We start from the raw sequence: 16,997 nt of genomic DNA, 5'->3' as shown, positions 1-16,997 counted from the left end.
ATCATGGTGAAGTAGCTCTATGTACTTCACCGTGATATGATTGACCTAGTCTGCGTTCTGAGGAGTCGATGCAGATCCAGGACCCTATAGCTAGGCTCAAGTTTGCGGTACCATCAGAAGTAGCTGTACATACATCGCGTTCAATGACATCGTGCTATCTTTACCCTGACTAGCCTGAACTAGCTACATCCGTCATGAGGTGAGGCTGTAGGAAAAGATGCGGAACTGTCAGAGCACTGAACTGCCACCACATAGTAGGGACTTGCCTCGATAAATTATTGATGCTATATAAAGCGTCAGCGATGCCTCCACATCATCAAATTATCATCGTAGATGCACCGTTCTTGCAAGTTGCTCATGTGCAAGAAGCATCGAGCAACAATGAGCAAGAGTTCGGTTGAATGGGCTGAATTTGTTGGTGTTTGTTCCACCTGGTTTTTTTGAAGTTTCGTCACCAAGACTTTGGTTGCATCCGTGTTGTGTTGCTCTATGGCGTCGCCGACATTTTCCTCTACAAAAGATGGCGAATTCATTGACCCATCGCCGTCATCCATGCCGCAGGCACCAAAGTCGTCTTACACGGCTGCCCTTGCTCCTCTGACTAGCGTTTTCAGTCGCTTTTCACACTGGCGGAAGTCATTGGACCTCCCGAACCCGGGCACAGTCGAGAACTTGCAGAAGGAAGTCAAATGTACGTGTTTTCTTCATGTCGTTTAATCTTCCAATCATGATTGACGTTTTATATAGCGACTCACCTGACCAACTTCATGTTCGATGGTGCTAGAGCTGATCTCACCAAGAGTTTGTCAATGAACCCGGCGTTCCAAGTTACACACTCTTTCGTTCTCGGTTCGCAAGTCTCAGCACCATCATATAACTTTGGCGCTGTCTTCGCCAACAACGACGTTAGCCTATTTGCCTTGCACGTTCTCGTTCATTCTATCTGATCCTTTCTCCGCAGATTTTCCTTCAAGGCAGCGTCGACCATGAGGGTAATGTGAGCGCACGTATGAATCAAGGGTGGGCAGAAAACTCTATCACGAAGATCCAAACGCAGGTTTGTTTCTTGCTCCGTTCTCACTCAAAGTCATTCTCATAACCCTCATTTATAGCTTTCATCACAAGCTGGCCATAGCATGATCCAACTAGAGCACGACTACCAGGGTCAAGATTACTCCTTGAACGCAAAAGCTGTCAATCCGTGGCCTACCGACCTCACCGGCATATACATAGGAAATTACTTCCAGTCTGTGATGAGAAACCTTGCATTGGGCGTGGAGACACTTTATCAACGGCCAACCCCTGATATGTCCGAGTTCACAACGTCGTATCTAGCCAAGCTGACGAGCGATGACAAAAACTGGATTGCAACCGCACAAGTTCAACCAGCGGGCATTCTACAGGCTACGTACTGGCAGAAGCTCCACGAGAAAGTGGAGGTTGCGGCTGATCTTCAGGTCATGGCATCTCCTCAACGAAGAGATGCCATCGCAACTCTCGGTGCAAAATACGACCTCCGGATGGCTACCTTCAGAGCACAGTTGGACTCGACGGGCAAAGTTTCTGCTCTACTCGAACAACGTTTTGCCCCAACTTTCGCGTTCCTGGTGGCGGGTGAGATTGATCACTTCAAGGCAAGTGGCTCCAAGTTCACTGCGAAGTTGTCCGAACTGACATTCTGTTACTTTAGAATGCCGCCAAGGTTGGCGTGGGTGTGATGATCGAGAGCACTAACTTGACCCCAGAAGAGATGGGGATGCCACCTCAACACTGAATTAATTACACTTAGACCATAATTACAGACACTATTGTCGGCATACATCTCTTCTCATGATTTTCTGCAGTACCATTGTGGTCGTCAGCTGTTCTCGAGTCCGGCTGTACCTGCGTGTCCGCAGGAACAAGCATTGACAGAGTGTGGAAACCCACCGATCTGAACACGCACAAAAATATGGTGCGCCTAAACGACCTGGTTGTGGGAAAGCAAGAAATAAACTTCAACCAGAATCACTGAGGTCAGATCGAAGACTTGGTGGAAACTCACTATGGCAAAGTTGCTTGAAGCCCGCAAAGTCGCCTGCAAGAAGGACAAAGAGAATACCATTTTCGCCGGATTGAACTTCAATGTCAACGAGAGAGATATTGTCGTTCTGCAAGGCAAGAGTGGTTCAGGGTACATTGCTTTCTTTCATCGCGGTATTTCGTTTGGAGGCTCAACCTGAAGTTCGTGCTCAGGAAAACTACGCTTTTAAAGTGCATCGCCCATCTCAACGTTTATGACGGGGAGATCTTATATAGAGGACGGTACGCCCCTTAGACCTTCAACTTGACTTCTGTCACGTCTGACATCCACCAATGCCAGGACAGCAAAGGCACATGGTACGCATGACCCCTGACCAGGATACTCGGACAGGAGCTCATTAATACCATTCCAGGCGTGCCTGCGTTTAGAACGCGTGTTTTCTACGTACCTCAAAGGCCGGCTTTGCTGCCAGGCACGCCGCACGACTTCATCGCAACGATCACATCCTTCCAGTCCCGTAAATTGACCTCGACGTCTGCGGTTGGTGATCTCGCTTACGCTATGGAGGTCGCCAGGGCATGGGGCATCGATGACGAGCTATGGGACAGGAACTGGACTAGCTTAAGTGGTGGCGAGGCGCAAAGGATAGCGTTGGCCACGGCGGTGGGGCTGAACACTGCTGAAGTTCTTCTACTAGACGGTAAGACTATTTCTATTGCATCGTTGTATTATAACTCAGTCGTGTTGTGACTCGGTTCATTGCAGAGCCGACCTCAGCTCTCGATCATCACTCTACCAAGCTTGTGGAAGAGTTTATCCTTAGTGACCTCAGATCCTCTGAAGGTAGGTTGAAGGCGATAGTCTGGATCACCCATTCCGAGGAGCAAGCAAGAAGAGTAGGAACCAGATTCCTTAGGATCTCAACGTCTGGTTGTGAGGAAGAGCCGCGCATGCCTGAACCGTAGATGAGGCCTAGGATATTTATTATGATGTCTCGTGAATTTTTAGGCGCTCGATTATTATTCGAAGGATATCTTGATGCAATGAAAACGATATAAGGGATAATAAGTACTCGATAGTCCCATAGCTCAGTGGTCAGAGCGTTGTACTTATGAGGTTACATTCCATGCAAGGGTCCCGAGTTCAATCCTCGGTGGGACTACTTTTTTTGTATTGTTTGGCCCCTTGCAAAATCCATATATAGGCATGCAACTACCATACCTAGTAGTGTCGCATCAAAAGACAAGAAATCACGAGTTAATTGCGACCGTATCGTAACTTACTATCCATCCTCTCTAACGGAGATACAAACTCTACTAGCACCTGCCCGACTGTCCTTCGGAGCTCCTAATATCCGAACTTCCGCCCCGATTTCGAAACGACCAGTGCAGAGGAAGTACAGTGGCACTTCCACATCTCTGGATTCCTCGCTTTCCAGCTTCCCTATGACCACGTTAGATAAACCACCTTCAGAAAGGACCTGTTCAGCTGGATCAACGATCAAGTCTAGTGCCATAACGAGAGGCGATACTATAGGCGAAATTAGCGAGCTGAGCGAGAAAACCCTCGAAAAAGAACAAACATGTTGAATTGGCGACCTCTACGCGAAGGTAGAGCATCTCGTTCGGTCTGGCAATGTATTTGCCTCCTCCGTAATCGAGCTCTTCGGGTGAACCGTCGTCCTGGTTGTCCGTCACTAGCGTCAAGTCCACTCGCACCACGTCTGTCCGCAAGGCTTTTAACATCGGGAGCGTTAACCGTTGTTGTCGCAAAGAGAGATCTCCGTGTCTATCGCCATTCGTCTTAAACGATAAACATAAGCGATGAATATAATCAGAGCGAAGAACGGCTGACCTCTTTCCATCGGGCGGAAATGATCTTGAGGAGCTCTTCGCGATACCAGAATAGCTCCCGTTGAGCTTGTTCCTCTTCGATTGACAACCTGGACTTTCCGACGACGAACTGACGGTCTGATAATGTCGGTATGGGTTGCGAGATCTGATCATCTGATAGTCTGAACTTTTTAACCGGAAGCATGATACTTGATACACCTGGCATGAGACTATATCCACAAACAAATGTTTCCTGGATGACTTACCGCGACATTGACCCTGGAGGAACGGTTGATGAAACGGCTGCGCTTTCGGTGCCTGGAGGAACTTAAGTAACATGTTTTAGGAAGATGTAGGATCCCTGCGCTTACCAGCTTGTTCACGTTCGAATGTGACTTCGAACGGGAGCCCATATGTGTTGCGGACGTCAACTGCAAACAAGCACCATTCCGCTGGGTCATCAACTTCTGGAAGGATTTGTGTCATGGAATTGCTAGCTCGGTGACCGATGTCATAATCCACATCAACCATCGGCACGAGGCTCAGATCATGACACTCCAGCATATGGTAAACAGTCACAGTCACCGGATATGACAACTGTCGAGTATAGAACACCTCGGCTGCGGGTGCCTGTTCCTCGTGTTCTCGATTGACCTGGGAGTATGAGATGTGGATGGTACCATGTGCACTGAATTCGAATGATGTTAGTTCCGATAAAGGTCGAGGACTTGGTAACACCATACCATCCAACTTTTCCTAAACAGGTCACAGAAAGGACCACCTTTTGGTTTGGCAAAATTTTGGTGATCTCCTTGTCATTACGCCATGAAAGCGCCTGTCGGTGTAAAAGATCGTACTCTGTCTCATATGTTTCGAAGACGGAAAGTTCTCCTTCGGACAGAGCTTCCTGTGCGGGACCAATGGTGGAGTCTTCGAAAGATAACCGAAGGAAATCGATCGGCAATGCAGAAATATTCTCCAACGTCAAGCGAATGCTCGATCTGCAGCACGTCAATTAATCGAAAATATAGGCGAACAAGCGCACATACTCTTCGCCGTTGTACAGCATGACTGCGCCGTGTGTGAGCGACGTCCATCTGATTCGGAGGAGGGGCTGCTCGGGAACCACGACACATTGTAAAAACTGAGGTGGTTTCTTGAAGGATGGGAGCAAGGTGCTGAGTCGCCTCCCATCTTTCTCCCACGGACGAGAGTCGAGGCCCCAATGCTTGGTGCGACCGCTTTCGCATTTCACGGCGCTTTGGTGGCGTGCAAACAAATTCTGATCGGCATCAGTTGGGACAGGTAATAGAAACTCTTTTGCAGCTCCCCAAGCGGCTTGCACAATGCATCCTCGGAAAACTAAAGTTCCTCGCGTCTTGGCAGTGCCGACGACAGTAATTGGATAGAGTGTGTTGGGAGGGATGACGAGTGTGGAAACAGGACTGCATTCAAACTCAACGCCAGTCGTGCTAAGGGTCTGAAGATTAACTCATCATTCAACTGACAAAGCAAATACTATACCTGAGCGAAATACTTTGGATTTCCAGATCGAAAACATAAGGATTTCGTAAGGTGATCGTGAGCTCAATAGGTTCACCTTGAACAATCAAGTTTTTGCTCTATGGATATCGGAACAACACGGTGAAATCATGTCTAGTCGCCGGCAAGAAGGACTGACCTGCGGTCCTGATAATTTCCGGGGATTGTATAGGAAAGGATCAGTGATCCCACTCAGCAACGAATTCGTGGCGGATGGTGTTGCGGTCAATATGGAGCATAGATTTTCAATTGGTAGGCGGTGTAAAGCCAACCTGTAAAGGCGGGAGTTAACACAGTTGTGCCGTTTGTAACGATCACATACGGCAGTAATGCAAGACTCATGATAGGGTGTCCGGCCCAGTACTCGACCGCAGGTGCATCACCACGCCGACGCATAACAGCAAGAGCACGTCCAGCAGTTTGATACAAATGGTATTGATCACTACTGGCCAACACAGAGTGCATTGTTCTCAACGCCGATAATGATATTCGCGCCACAGCGAGCGGATCTAGAACTGCCTCAGAGACTGCTTTTCTCATGGAAAATACGACTGACCGGGAAGTGCCTCTGCCACAGCAATGGCCTCACGAATAACCCCAACTTGAAGCTCTGGCCACCCGAAGGATTCCTTTGCCGCATCTACCAAGCCTTCTAAATCCTCCATGGAAGAGCTGTTGCTGTCCCCACGCCCTACTTCGGTGCTAATACCATCCGCTGCTTTTGCCACACCCACCGCTTCCAGATCAACACCGAGGACCTTGCAGGAACAGATGAGGAGTTTCAGAATGCTCTGATTGCCTTCTAGAATCTCGTTTTGTCGCATACCGACAGCTCCTTTCCCCGCCATGTTCACTTCATCGCCATTCTCGGAGTGACTGCCTATGTTTGCGCTTCCAATGTCGGATTTCCGTAGGAGGTCATTTTCTTCCCGGCCACAAACGATGAGATCCATGATGCAGCTGATGACCTCGCGCAAAATGAAGGCTTCCTTCCGCCTGTATCCAAGGCATGAATAAATACTGGCCATAGATTGCAAAATAGTAAGCCGTTCATGAGGGCCAAGATGCAGGAGCCATGGACCGTGCGCTTGCGACACGGTGTTCGCTATGTGTGAACGAGACACGCCTGACACGATGCTCAAGCGCTCCATGTTCGTCCAGGACCTATCGGACGTCGCCTTTTGCATATATGAAGTTGACCCAGGTTGTAGCATCGAAGCAAAAGCTAAAGCACCCCATCCTTTGGTAGACCAGACGCAGAAAAGGAGGGATGTTTGCCGCATAACAACTGTGCAGTATGTCAGGGCCAGAAGCGAATAGTCCTGGCTAAGCTCAGAATGCACAGGAGCCTTGTGGTATAGAGCTATAGCTTGAGACAGCTGCTCATATATGTCCGCCCAAGGTTCCTTCATACCATTGTTGCTAACAGAGGATTGCTGTATACAGTTTTAATGCCGATCGCCAAGAGCGATAAGTGACTTACCAGGCCTTGACCGACTGACCATGCATCTAGAACAAAAACCGTTGCCATCCCTTCTAATGCGGAGGCATGCCATACGGGATCCTGTCCGGTCTTGAACAGCACGATAGCTTCTGCGTACCTTAGGCGAATTCAACTATAATGAACTGAGAAGATGAATAAACGACACGAACCACAACATTGCTTCTTCTGTCCTACCAGCCAACAGGAAGAAATCACCAAGAACCTTGTAGAGTCTACCATGTGACGAAACAGCACCAACTGCACTGGCACGTTTCTTGGCCGCTGGGGGACCGAGTGTAGAGTGTCGTTGGGTAAGGGATGTCGTGTGACTGATAATGGGTCCAGAAGTCGAGCTACGCTTGATCGGGATATTCGGTGCTGCGAGGCCTGATGAATCGAGCTCAGGCTGACTTGAGTACGAAGGAAATCCGAGAATTCCGGAACTGAGAGAAAGGGGCATCTCAGAGGGAGAAGGCAGCGTTGGGAAAAGAGCAGAGTTCAGATACTCATTTCCTACGGGATTCTCCAGAACTTGATACTATATAATCCGTTAGTAGTGTCATCGAAACTTTGTACCAAATAATGATCCGCACCACACGACCAAGTTCAGCGAGGATCTGAGAGCACAAATCAGCAAGCAGGGTGCCGAGATAAAGTTTCTTATTCCCCATCACGCTCGGGATGGAAATAATCCCGGGTAATGTGTCTCCAAGACCAGCATTGCCAACACATTCCTCCTCCTCGAAGGCAAAACAGACTTTGGCCAGGGGAAATGTGGAGCCTTCCGGAGAGATGTCGAGTACGGTATTCTCGAATTGCTCAAGAGCAGAGGCAAGGGAATATGAGGAGGAACACGCAGCGATACCGATTATACCCAGCGTGAAGTGAGACGGTCGGAACAGAGACAGCGGAAGATGGCGAGGAGGGGCAGGATGAGATGGGTAGCTCAGATATAGATGACCACTTGAAAGTGGATTTGGCATGAAACGGGCTGAAGATCCGTGAAAAACTGTCGTGCAAGTAAAAAAAGGGATCGCATACCTCGCTCATCCTTCATCCCAGTAGGTATATCACCTAAGCGAATTGAATCAAATGTCCTGATCTCTGCCGCATACTTCTCAAAGGCAGTACGAGGGATTGGGCCCACTGGGAGGACAAGGATTTGGATATGTGCAAGCGCTGCGAATGCATGAGATGTCATGGGATGCCTTGAGCTATTCGTTACAAGCCCAAATCATCAAATACGAAAGTCGGATTGTCTTGTTCAGCTGTTCGCAAACGTCTATGATGAGTTGGCATGATTATGACATCCAAGTTGAGCTACACACTCGTGTTATGTAGGTTCTTCCGCCGGACCGCTAACCCACCGACTTCAAGCTTCGACCGCGCTCTTTATAATTACACGCGACCTCAGAGTTTGCTTTCAACTTCCAAGTAGGTTTAACAGACTTTTGCGATGGTGAGCAGTAAATCTATGTGATGTTTCAAGGTTGGCTGATGGGTGCGACTATCCAGGGTGCGAGTGACAAGGTTCTAGGAGGGGTGATGTTGCTAGTTGCTGGTTTCGTGTTCACGTACTACACGACATGGGCCATCTTACTGGTCAGTTCACCAGGCTTGCGTTGTGCGGACAATATAGCTGACCGTTACTCGCCCATCTTTGAAACAGCCCTTCTTTGACGCATCCAGCCCCATACACAACTTTTTTCCTGCACGTGAATGGGCGATACGGCTGCCCGCATTCCTGCTCGTGGTTGGACTTTCGGGTATCGGGTTCTTCGTTGGCTCCACAATCATAAAGGAGAATAAAAAGAAGGCACAAAAAGCGAAACTTAGAGCAGCTTGACACCGAGAGCCTATACATATGCATATCCGCCGCCTCTGCTTGTGTTGACCTTTCTGATTTCCTGCATATACTGCATAACTGATATTGTATGAGGGCTATGTAGGAATCCACATGTCCCTTCTACGTTCCACGGGTCGCTGCACGTTTTCCAGCACTCGCAGCTTTTCTGCATTCTCAACATCCTGCTTTGCTTGGGTAACAACCGCGCTCGGCAGCAACTCGGGCAAAAGCTCTCCATCTAAAGCACGGGACAGCTACGTACAAGATAAAATAAGTGGAGGTCAATGACAGGACAGAAGAACATGCCTTGCTAAGTGCGGAGTTTCGTCTTCCAGAGTCACGCAAGCGATTTAGCATTGCTGCATGTGGTATGGTGTCCAACCCCACAGGTGAACGTGATTGGAGCACGAAAAGAAACAGGTTTGCTACGGAAGACCATATTGTCGTTGCCAGTGGCTAATGTCACTGCGTCAGCACGAAATTCCCTTGAGCAGAGGTCAAATGCTTACCAAGAGATCTTCCGGGACGCTGTCGACTTTGAAAAGATCTACCAGCGCCTCAAATGGAGGCCATAACTCGTTCCAAATGACTTTCACGTTGGGTGACTCTCGTGTCGAGTTGACAAGCGGCATTTGTGCAAGTAACAGCCACAGCTTGAGAGCTATGAAAGCATGTTCTACATCTGCCACAGCGGATTCGGAAGGTGTTATCCCTTCATGCACATATGGACCCAAACACTTGTAATATGCCGGCGTGAAGACATTTAACTGTGTTAACAGGGCCCGAATGTGCCTGTCGGCAGAGTCACTAAGCACACCGAGCAGCAGAATATTCCAGGCGCGGACTACTGTGCCAGCTTGTGTGGATTTCTGATAAGGTTCGTTGAGTTTGACTCGACGACATTCGTCGTGCCCGTACCTCGAAACCTTCGGCAATCATCTCTGGAAGCGAAGTGTGCCCAACATCTATAGCATGGAGGACCAATCGCGAAACGGCAATCGAGGCAGATAACTCCGCGCTTGACTCAGAAATTATCCAGGCATGATTGTGTAGAAAGTAAAGTCCACTGCATGCCACTTGTCGTAGTCCAACTGTGCCAGCTCGATCGGGGCTTGAGTAAATTCGGACATCAGTGCAGAGAATCGTCTGAGGTAATGTTTAGATCATCGAGCACAGTTCGTGATAGATAACAATTACCTCGACAATGGCATTTAAAGTCGAAGGCGTGACTCGTGTTCTGGCTCGAAAGACATCCTCCAGAACTTCCAACAAGATTTGCGCTACGCGGTTGGTGTTGGACGATACAAAGTCCTCCTTCGAACTCAGAGACGTATCACTCAGCAAACTGACAGCGTGCAATGCTCGAATTAGACTTTGTTTCTCCACATTGGACCTCGACAATGCGACCCTTAGCACCGTTTCTGTGCACTCAAGGAGTTCCTGGAGGAAATGTCAATAATTTGTTTAGGCCCGGAAACGCTAGGGTTTTTACCTCGGCATGTGCTATGTTGTACTGCAAAATAGTCGCAGAAATGTACAGTAGCAGATTGGGGTCAAATCCGGCGTTGTTCCCCAAAGCCGATGCTCGGCGTGCCGTTACGGTAAGCCATGTTATAAGATCTGTTAATCTAGTTGACTCGAGTGGTGAAAGTGGGCGAAATATGTCTTGCCTTTGATCAACCATTTGCTGAGCCCTTCAAAGTAGATCGACTCCGTGTATTCCTTCACGTTCAGAGCAATATTGTGATTGATCTTCCAATCTGCGTCTGGGGGCTGGGTTACGACACTCTGCAGAAGAACTTCTTGCAGGCTGTCCCGTGACGAGGATGCCCTGCGGGATTGATCTTCTACGATGGATTTTATTACGGTAAAAAAATCAGAGCCAAGCGGGCGCTTGAATGCGTGTTGATCAGTTTGAGACACCCCCACCGAGTGCATAACATACTTTGCAGAGACTGCAGAACACTCCACTGGGTGCCAATCTGTGCCAGAGTTGTTCAGTAGGTAGGGAACAAGCAGCGACAGGCACCGTACGTGACAAGCGTGTTCTCAATAAATGATTTCGCTTGAGTGACTAGCATATCTTCGGCGTTATGTTTCAACAAGGCAACCAGTGCAACAGCACGTTCGACTGATTCCCTATAGGCAGCTGCGAATTACTTCTTAACGAAGTCGAAAGGTATACCACACTCACGTCACTAGTGCGCCGGATATGGCGGAATCCCTCTTGATGTATGTCTCTATCACAGATAATGCCACTTGACGCGTGTCATAACTTAGGTCGACCAACAACAGGTCTAAAGTTTTCTTCAATGCCCTCCGGAGTAGAACATCGAGATGTCTGAGTGCGGGGCTATCAAAGTCATGCTTATAAATCATTGCCATTAGTGCTTCCAGTAGGCTCTTCAAGGTAAGAGGTGGGAGCTTGAGTGGTTCGTCCATGGCACAGAAAGCACCCAGCACAACATCCATCCAAATGGAACCGATAAGAACACGACAAGGTTTATCGTCTTCGGTAAACGGACTGTTCATAAGAGAAGGCGGCAAGTCAAATGGATGGGGGGCATCCAGGATGCGTGCAAATTCGTTCACACACGGCAAAGACTGTGTTGGAATTCCAACGAAGCCATCCAAGTGGATCGCGAATGTCCGGCTGTTGAATGCAGAGATCATCTGCGCCCCGCTGAAGCCAACTATCTTGGCCGTATACAGCTTGAACTTCAGACATGAAGTTAGGTCAATCTCGACTCCGTTTTTCATCATACGCAGACCAAGCAGCGCAATCGATATCTATTCGAGGAGTCAGACGATTTTGACACACCACAGTCCCTCGCACCTGAATGGAGTGAATGACCGGGTCTAAATCTCGAGGGTGAGCATCATTTTGAGTCTTCAAACCGTACATTTCCTGCCGATATGTATGGTCAGTCGAATATTTGATTTGTTGATGGAAATTTTTACGAACAAGGTGAGCAGCGGCAGGGCCATCTTCGTCGTTGCTGTTGTATTCCAAGTAATCGTATTCGAGGAGCGTCTCAATAATTGTAGCCCACGAAAGCACTAGGTCAAATTCACCCTCAATACCAGTAAAATATCGATGTAGAAACGTTACCTCTCCACGTTGGGAAATGTGATTGGAGCTGAAGGAGAAAGGAGACCAGCCGGAGACGTTCTGATACAGGTAGGGAGGGAAAGACGTCGTCCCAGCATGATGCAATGGCATCCAAATGGGCTGAAAGCAATGTCCGCAACCAAGTATCCACTGTTGTCCTTACTTCTTCCTATTGGCAAGAGCTACATCAGTCAGATAACAAAATAATTTGCTGTCGGCATGCCTTTTCGTCGATCCAGAGCGGCTCGAAGACGTGGTAGAAGAGGTCTATGACGCTGTGTTTCCAGGGCCGATTTTCAACCACAAAGTCGGGACTGGTAATATCGAGTGTCATGCGAAAGAGTCTATCCAGAGCCAGGAGTCTAAATACGAATGGCGTTGTTAGCATATCAAAGACGACAGGAACGTAGATACCTGATGTCCCATGCCACTGTTGATCCACTCATCAAGGACACAAATTCATGGAATGATTGTGGGTCAACAATCAATATTCTGAGGAATAAGGTGGTCCTAATGCTTGCGATCTCGTGGTGCTGGATCCCGTAAAAGTGCCAGATACTGTGAAAAGGAAGAGTCATCTGCCCGATCATAAACTCAAGAGATAATAGTGCATACCAGGGATACAGGGTGCTTTCGTTGCGCAACACGAAGTTATCGACCTCGTGTGCCTCGAGTAGCGAAGCGTGCATAATGAAAGAGTGTAGGAATTTGGCGATAAGGCAGATGACCTGTTCCATGCCGGTGGCAACGAGAGTACTGAGAACGAGCATTAGTTCGCCATCGATGATAATGGGGTCGGTGGCGTGGGCGACGCGGGTGTTCTGCTTTCTCCTGGTGTTCAGTCAACTTGTGACCATGAGCCAAAAGTGGTCTAACTTGCCTTGAAGGGAGATTTGTGATATCTTTTTCTGTTATCATTCCGTTTGAATCCAGCATGGCACGATCACATCCGTAAAGCAACAAACAAGTAGCCAGTGACTGCCTGATGAAAGTCGATGCGCTTCAAACAAACTATGAGTAATGAGGCTGCAATACAGAATTGGGAAATGCCACCATGAAGCATCGTCACCTGAAGATTGGAGGGCATTCTGAATAGCAGGCTGTAGGCTGGCGATCATAGTTGATACCGACTTCTGTAGATCTTGTCGACCCATCGACCTCGTCCACGCGGACAGGAGGGTGGCTTCAGCGAAGACTGACCCCTGCTTCAAGGTCACAAGACCTTTCCGCGACAGTTCGCTGTACTCGGCAAATATTGGTGCGTTAATGTCGACACCAGAACGAGCGAATAATCTCAGCCAGCGGAGGCTGTCCAACAGTCCGTTTTGCTTGACAGCCCGTTGAACCATACCCCATGGATCAGATAACTTCACCACATGCCCATCGCCTTGCGCAAAAATTTGGTCCACAAATGTGGTATGACGAGATGTGCTCTCGGCTGAATCTCGATTGAGGAGACGTTGCAGAATTGGAAGAGACTTAGGGTTAATGAACATCAGTCGCGAGTAACATATGTATCACATCTCGTACCGCTGTATCGAGCACCTCAGGTTCGAGTGTTTGAAGCCACATGAGAAATAGGTCATCAAGCGCTGTGAAATCGACTGAAGCTCTGCACAGTCTTATTATGAAGCGCAGTGATCTCTCCGCGGTAGACGATGGCTGTCAGGCCTCTAAATCAGTTTGCGAGCTAAAATTCATGGGAGTGGCACGGACTTCAGGACATGAACTTCCGAGACACGTAGCAATATCCTGGATAATCTCAGATAATAATCGAGCGTACGTGACGACATCTTGATCATGTAGTGCTAGAAGCCATCCGGCGGCATATCTTGATAAGAGAGAACGCCTGGCTGCCACATAGTCTCCACCATTATTGACGGAACTGCTTGGTGCGCGACGCGCGTCATGCGCCGTCGGCCACACAGGAGTATCAGATGCACTCCGAACGCCTGGGAGACTGATCCCTTTTGGGATGAAGTCACGAAGAATCTTTGCCAGACTGTCGTCCTGGAAAACGAAGTGAATCACGAGCCAATCGTCAATGAACGAGCGTACCTCAGCAAAAATCCAGGATAGTACGGCGTGAGACAACCTGCGCAGGGCATATTCCGATGCTAGTCCACTAGGCCAGAAGCGCCTTACCAAGAGTAAGAAGGCGTATTCGTTGACCGAAAGATCCAAATCTGAAAGGCAAGCCTCGATGGCTGACACAAGGGTCTCCACATCAGCGGACAAATCAAAGCCCAGCGGGAGTGGGAAGTAACAGCGTTGGCTTGACTTTGTAGGCTCGGGTACGCATGTGGGGAAATCCGTACATGTGAAGAAGCCAAGTTTGTGAAGATGAGAAAGACAGTGGCGCGCAGGGCCCTCTGACAGCATATTAAATTCGTAACCCAGAGAATTACGGAGATGCCCCAGAGTTACAACCTCGAACGGATGACGTGTTGCATTATTGCCATCCTGTGTTGCCACATTCTCGCCAAACACGCGCAAGTCTGGCGAAGGCCCTAATGGTAGATTTTGCGTATCGTACGATGACTTGATGGTGGAGGAGATGTAAGCTAAAGTTGACCAATCAAACATGATTGACGAAGAGGACAGATTGTGTCGATTGCCATCTAGGTATTCTCCCAGAGCCGCAGAGACGGGCAGTTTTCCAGAGGATAGGTAAGCTTCATAAAGCTCAACTAGGTATTGCAGCTCAAATCCCTCTGCTGTATCTTCATGACCATCTGATGCTAGGACAAATGAGCCCAGCGCAAGTCCATTGTTATAGATTTGCAGCTGCGTCCAGAGCATGGCGGATGACACAGAAATCTCCTCAAAACTCCGCTGTCCCAGATCTTCGGAGGAGAGGAAGATATCCCCGTAATAATCCGCAAACGTTCGACTGATGCTATCCAGTGACACCGTCATATGAATGGAGCTGATGTCTATAATTCCACAAATTGCGAGTGGTTGATCGAGGCATGTGAGATGCACAAAAAGCTTGCATGTCGTACAGTGAAGCGCCTGACAACCCCATATCGGCAGAAAACAATGAAAGCAAATAGGGAGGGTAAAGAGGTTGACGTGTCTGAAATTGTGTTGAGCTCGTTTCACAGTCACGATGTCGGCATCCTGCTTAGATGAGGAAATAAGGCAAAAACGGTGGACGGCCAATTTTCGTGTTTCGGAATCGGATGCCACGACGTACTGATGATGAACATTGCCTTCCGGATAGTCATAGCAATCAAAATGCACAGCGCACATACATCCACAGCAGAGAAGTCCGAACCCCGTGATAGAGGAAGCGCATGTCCGACAGGAACTTGAAGAGGTTTCGTCAAATGCCGATGGCCGCTGTGACTGCTGGAATCTCCATGGTACAAAATCGTGAGCACATAAAGTGCTTGATTGCAACAGAGCGTTGGGCATACCATCTGTCCAAGGTTGCTGCCCTTGAACAAAGATAGGCAGGGCCTTGCTGATGACGACATGCCCAAGAGCCCGTGGCCAGAAAGTTGCCAGCAAGGATAGAGCAGAGCGACGACTCTGAGGTACGTGATATGCTATCACTTCCAATATATCCAAATATGAGTCTGGCTTAGAGCTGATTATCGTATCAAGCAGCCGGCATAAACTGTACGAGGGTGGCAACGAAGCAGTGTCAGTGTTTTCTAAAATGGTGGCCAACAGCGGAGGAGTGATAGAGGCCAGGTAATAGACAGGTAAAGGCTGAAGAGGTGCATTTGTGGCCCGAATACGAGGGTGACTCGCAGAGGCTAGAGACGTCCAAGGCTGCCACGAAGCTGTCTGGCGAGATGAACTCTCTTCGTCGTCAAGAGCCATTTCAACTTGAATGGAAACAGGGTTTGCTTGGTCATGACTAACGACAAGTTCGTCTTCTGCTGTTCGGTAAATTTCTCATCATCCAAAAACATACTGAACGTACCCGAAATATCGGTAGAAACATATCCCCTGATTCGAGTTAGATCCTCGAACACTCCCCTAAGTATCACGTTGTCGAAAAACGACATCAAACGCGGGTGCATCTCACTTCGAAACGTCCCGAATGCAGGAATAACTGCAAAGGCAATACGGGAGGTTACTGATGGTTCGTTGCAGTGAACATGTGCAAGAAATTGGGCGATGTCTAGGCACACTGATTGCAGCGCGTTGGGAGGCTTCGATGGTCTGGGCGATGAAATTTGAAAGCGACAGTCTTCCGAGATCACTGAAGAAAGGATGGAAATGCAGAGGGAGAGAAGTGAAGCAGCTTGTGAGTATCCCTTTGACGAAGGCGAGGGGGACCTTGATCGCCTTCCGCTAATGCTACTCCTCCTCATGGAGCTGCGAATGCTGAATGGTGATGATTTAGTGAATTGTCCGGGATAGGTATCTGTACCCGGGCCAGAAGCTCTATTCGAGTTTCAGCGAGGAATCGAGCGGTTGGAAGAGAGATTTCATACCCTTGGTCAAATATCTGCCAGCCCTGCGATGCAGAAAATAGCAAGACTTCTTTCAATTGGACCATTAGGTCAAATGTGGTTTCAGAAGAGAAAACAACATTGCCACTCCCTTCATCGTCACTATCTTCCTTCATGGATCGCAAAACGGGGGTTGAGGTGCCGCGTTTGTGTGACTTCTGTTTAACTACATTGCGTACTGCTCCAATTATGTGTCCTAGACCCGCATCAGCCGGTGAAGTAGCATGAACATTTAACGCATCAAAAATCGGGGGAGGACGCGTTCTGGAAGAAAGCTGGTCAAGAAGCAAGCCTACTAGCTTTCTCGACTCCTCTTTGGCATGATCTGCAGAGTCACGTTGTGAGAGTGCCATCCTGGCTAACTGGGCCGAAGGAGAAGATTTGTCTACATTGGGGGAAAGTGGGATGTAGAACGAGGGAGAAGGAGTAAGGGTAGCACTATACATCGCGCCGGGAGAGCCATCGTGACCTGACTTGATATGGGATGGAGGAGTGAGCGATTCAGTGTCAACGCGAAGCAATGGTGTGAACGGCTTTATAGACCCTTGAGCCGAGTTGGTCATTTCTGCCTAAATTATTGCCAGAAACTCGCCCAGCTACAATTGAAAATTCACTAGCTAGTAGTTAGCGATAAGTTGGTGAAGCAAGGAATGTCGTAGATCTGACTACTATTAAGTCTTGATTAGT

General features: G+C 48.6%; 5 protein-coding genes and 1 non-coding gene across 6 annotated transcripts; 4 read left to right on the top strand and 2 right to left on the bottom strand.

The window, feature by feature from the left end:
• Positions 1–240: 240 nt before the first annotated feature.
• Positions 241–1,910, top strand: EDB91DRAFT_33755 (eukaryotic porin-domain-containing protein). The gene is made up of 5 exons (XM_041326911.1): positions 241–691; positions 748–905; positions 962–1,057; positions 1,113–1,634; positions 1,691–1,910. Exons 1-5 carry the CDS (start codon positions 490–492, stop codon positions 1,772–1,774), a joined length of 1,062 nt encoding a protein of 353 aa, XP_041184573.1. The 5' UTR covers positions 241–489; the 3' UTR covers positions 1,775–1,910.
• Positions 1,911–2,045: 135 nt separating this feature from the next.
• EDB91DRAFT_1262005 (P-loop containing nucleoside triphosphate hydrolase protein) lies at positions 2,046–3,086 on the top strand (the record flags this gene model as incomplete). The annotated part of the gene is made up of 5 exons (XM_041324419.1): positions 2,046–2,173; positions 2,236–2,304; positions 2,363–2,379; positions 2,436–2,723; positions 2,789–3,086. The coding sequence occupies 5 exons, from the start codon at positions 2,046–2,048 to the stop codon at positions 2,986–2,988; spliced, it is 702 nt and encodes a 233-aa protein (XP_041184572.1). The 3' UTR covers positions 2,989–3,086.
• A 14-nt stretch (positions 3,087–3,100) lies between these two features.
• On the top strand, positions 3,101–3,185 carry EDB91DRAFT_t9. The gene has a single exon. It is a non-coding gene; the product is annotated as a tRNA-Ile (tRNA).
• EDB91DRAFT_33473 (TRAPP II complex) lies at positions 3,102–8,250 on the bottom strand. Its single transcript, XM_041326900.1, has 16 exons — positions 8,209–8,250; positions 7,922–8,148; positions 7,474–7,871; positions 7,051–7,418; positions 6,881–6,998; positions 5,954–6,833; positions 5,720–5,906; positions 5,537–5,669; positions 5,380–5,477; positions 4,905–5,327; positions 4,599–4,856; positions 4,227–4,543; positions 4,122–4,173; positions 3,878–4,064; positions 3,606–3,825; positions 3,102–3,553 (listed from the first exon to the last, which is right to left on the bottom strand). Exons 2-16 carry the CDS (start codon positions 8,079–8,081, stop codon positions 3,306–3,308), a joined length of 4,047 nt encoding a protein of 1,348 aa, XP_041184571.1. The 5' UTR covers positions 8,082–8,148; positions 8,209–8,250; the 3' UTR covers positions 3,102–3,305.
• A 175-nt stretch (positions 8,251–8,425) lies between these two features.
• On the top strand, positions 8,426–8,726 carry EDB91DRAFT_1041046 (dolichol phosphate-mannose biosynthesis regulatory; the record flags this gene model as incomplete). Its single annotated transcript, XM_041312901.1, has 2 exons — positions 8,426–8,482; positions 8,550–8,726. 2 exons carry the CDS (start codon positions 8,426–8,428, stop codon positions 8,724–8,726), a joined length of 234 nt encoding a protein of 77 aa, XP_041184570.1.
• Positions 8,727–8,821: 95 nt separating this feature from the next.
• EDB91DRAFT_1332497 (uncharacterized protein) lies at positions 8,822–16,980 on the bottom strand (the record flags this gene model as incomplete). Its single annotated transcript, XM_041325398.1, has 23 exons — positions 16,293–16,980; positions 15,776–16,242; positions 13,897–15,728; positions 13,555–13,848; positions 13,369–13,500; positions 12,892–13,316; positions 12,719–12,838; positions 12,454–12,669; positions 12,253–12,396; positions 12,062–12,200; positions 11,839–12,007; positions 11,692–11,786; positions 11,563–11,634; positions 10,921–11,516; positions 10,761–10,865; positions 10,672–10,708; positions 10,397–10,619; positions 10,219–10,346; positions 9,924–10,166; positions 9,645–9,872; positions 9,236–9,595; positions 9,033–9,182; positions 8,822–8,980 (listed from the first exon to the last, which is right to left on the bottom strand). Exons 1-23 carry the CDS (start codon positions 16,871–16,873, stop codon positions 8,822–8,824), a joined length of 6,915 nt encoding a protein of 2,304 aa, XP_041184569.1. The 5' UTR covers positions 16,874–16,980.
• Positions 16,981–16,997: the final 17 nt, after the last annotated feature.

The sequence above is a fragment of the Suillus paluster genome (genome assembly GCF_016628075.1).
Source record: "Suillus paluster strain FC165 chromosome Unknown EDB91scaffold_1, whole genome shotgun sequence".
Classification (NCBI taxonomy): Eukaryota; Fungi; Basidiomycota; class Agaricomycetes; order Boletales; family Suillaceae; genus Suillus; species Suillus paluster.
Note: the sequence above shows the minus strand (reverse complement) of the source record. Positions and strands in the feature narration are given on the sequence as shown.

Coding starts and splice junctions, on each gene's coding strand:
- EDB91DRAFT_33755 (XM_041326911.1), top strand. CDS start 490: ATGGCGTCGCCGACATTTTCCTCTACAAAAGATGGCGAATTCATTGAC. Junction 692..747: donor CTTGCAGAAGGAAGTCAAAT/GTACGTGTTTTC, acceptor CGTTTTATATAG/CGACTCACCTGACCAACTTC. Junction 906..961: donor CTGTCTTCGCCAACAACGAC/GTTAGCCTATTT, acceptor CTTTCTCCGCAG/ATTTTCCTTCAAGGCAGCGT.
- EDB91DRAFT_33473 (XM_041326900.1), bottom strand. CDS start 8,081: ATGACATCTCATGCATTCGCAGCGCTTGCACATATCCAAATCCTTGTC. Junction 6,834..6,880: donor GGTCAGTCGGTCAAGGCCTG/GTAAGTCACTTA, acceptor AACTGTATACAG/CAATCCTCTGTTAGCAACAA. Junction 4,544..4,598: donor TGTTTAGGAAAAGTTGGATG/GTATGGTGTTAC, acceptor ATTCGAATTCAG/TGCACATGGTACCATCCACA.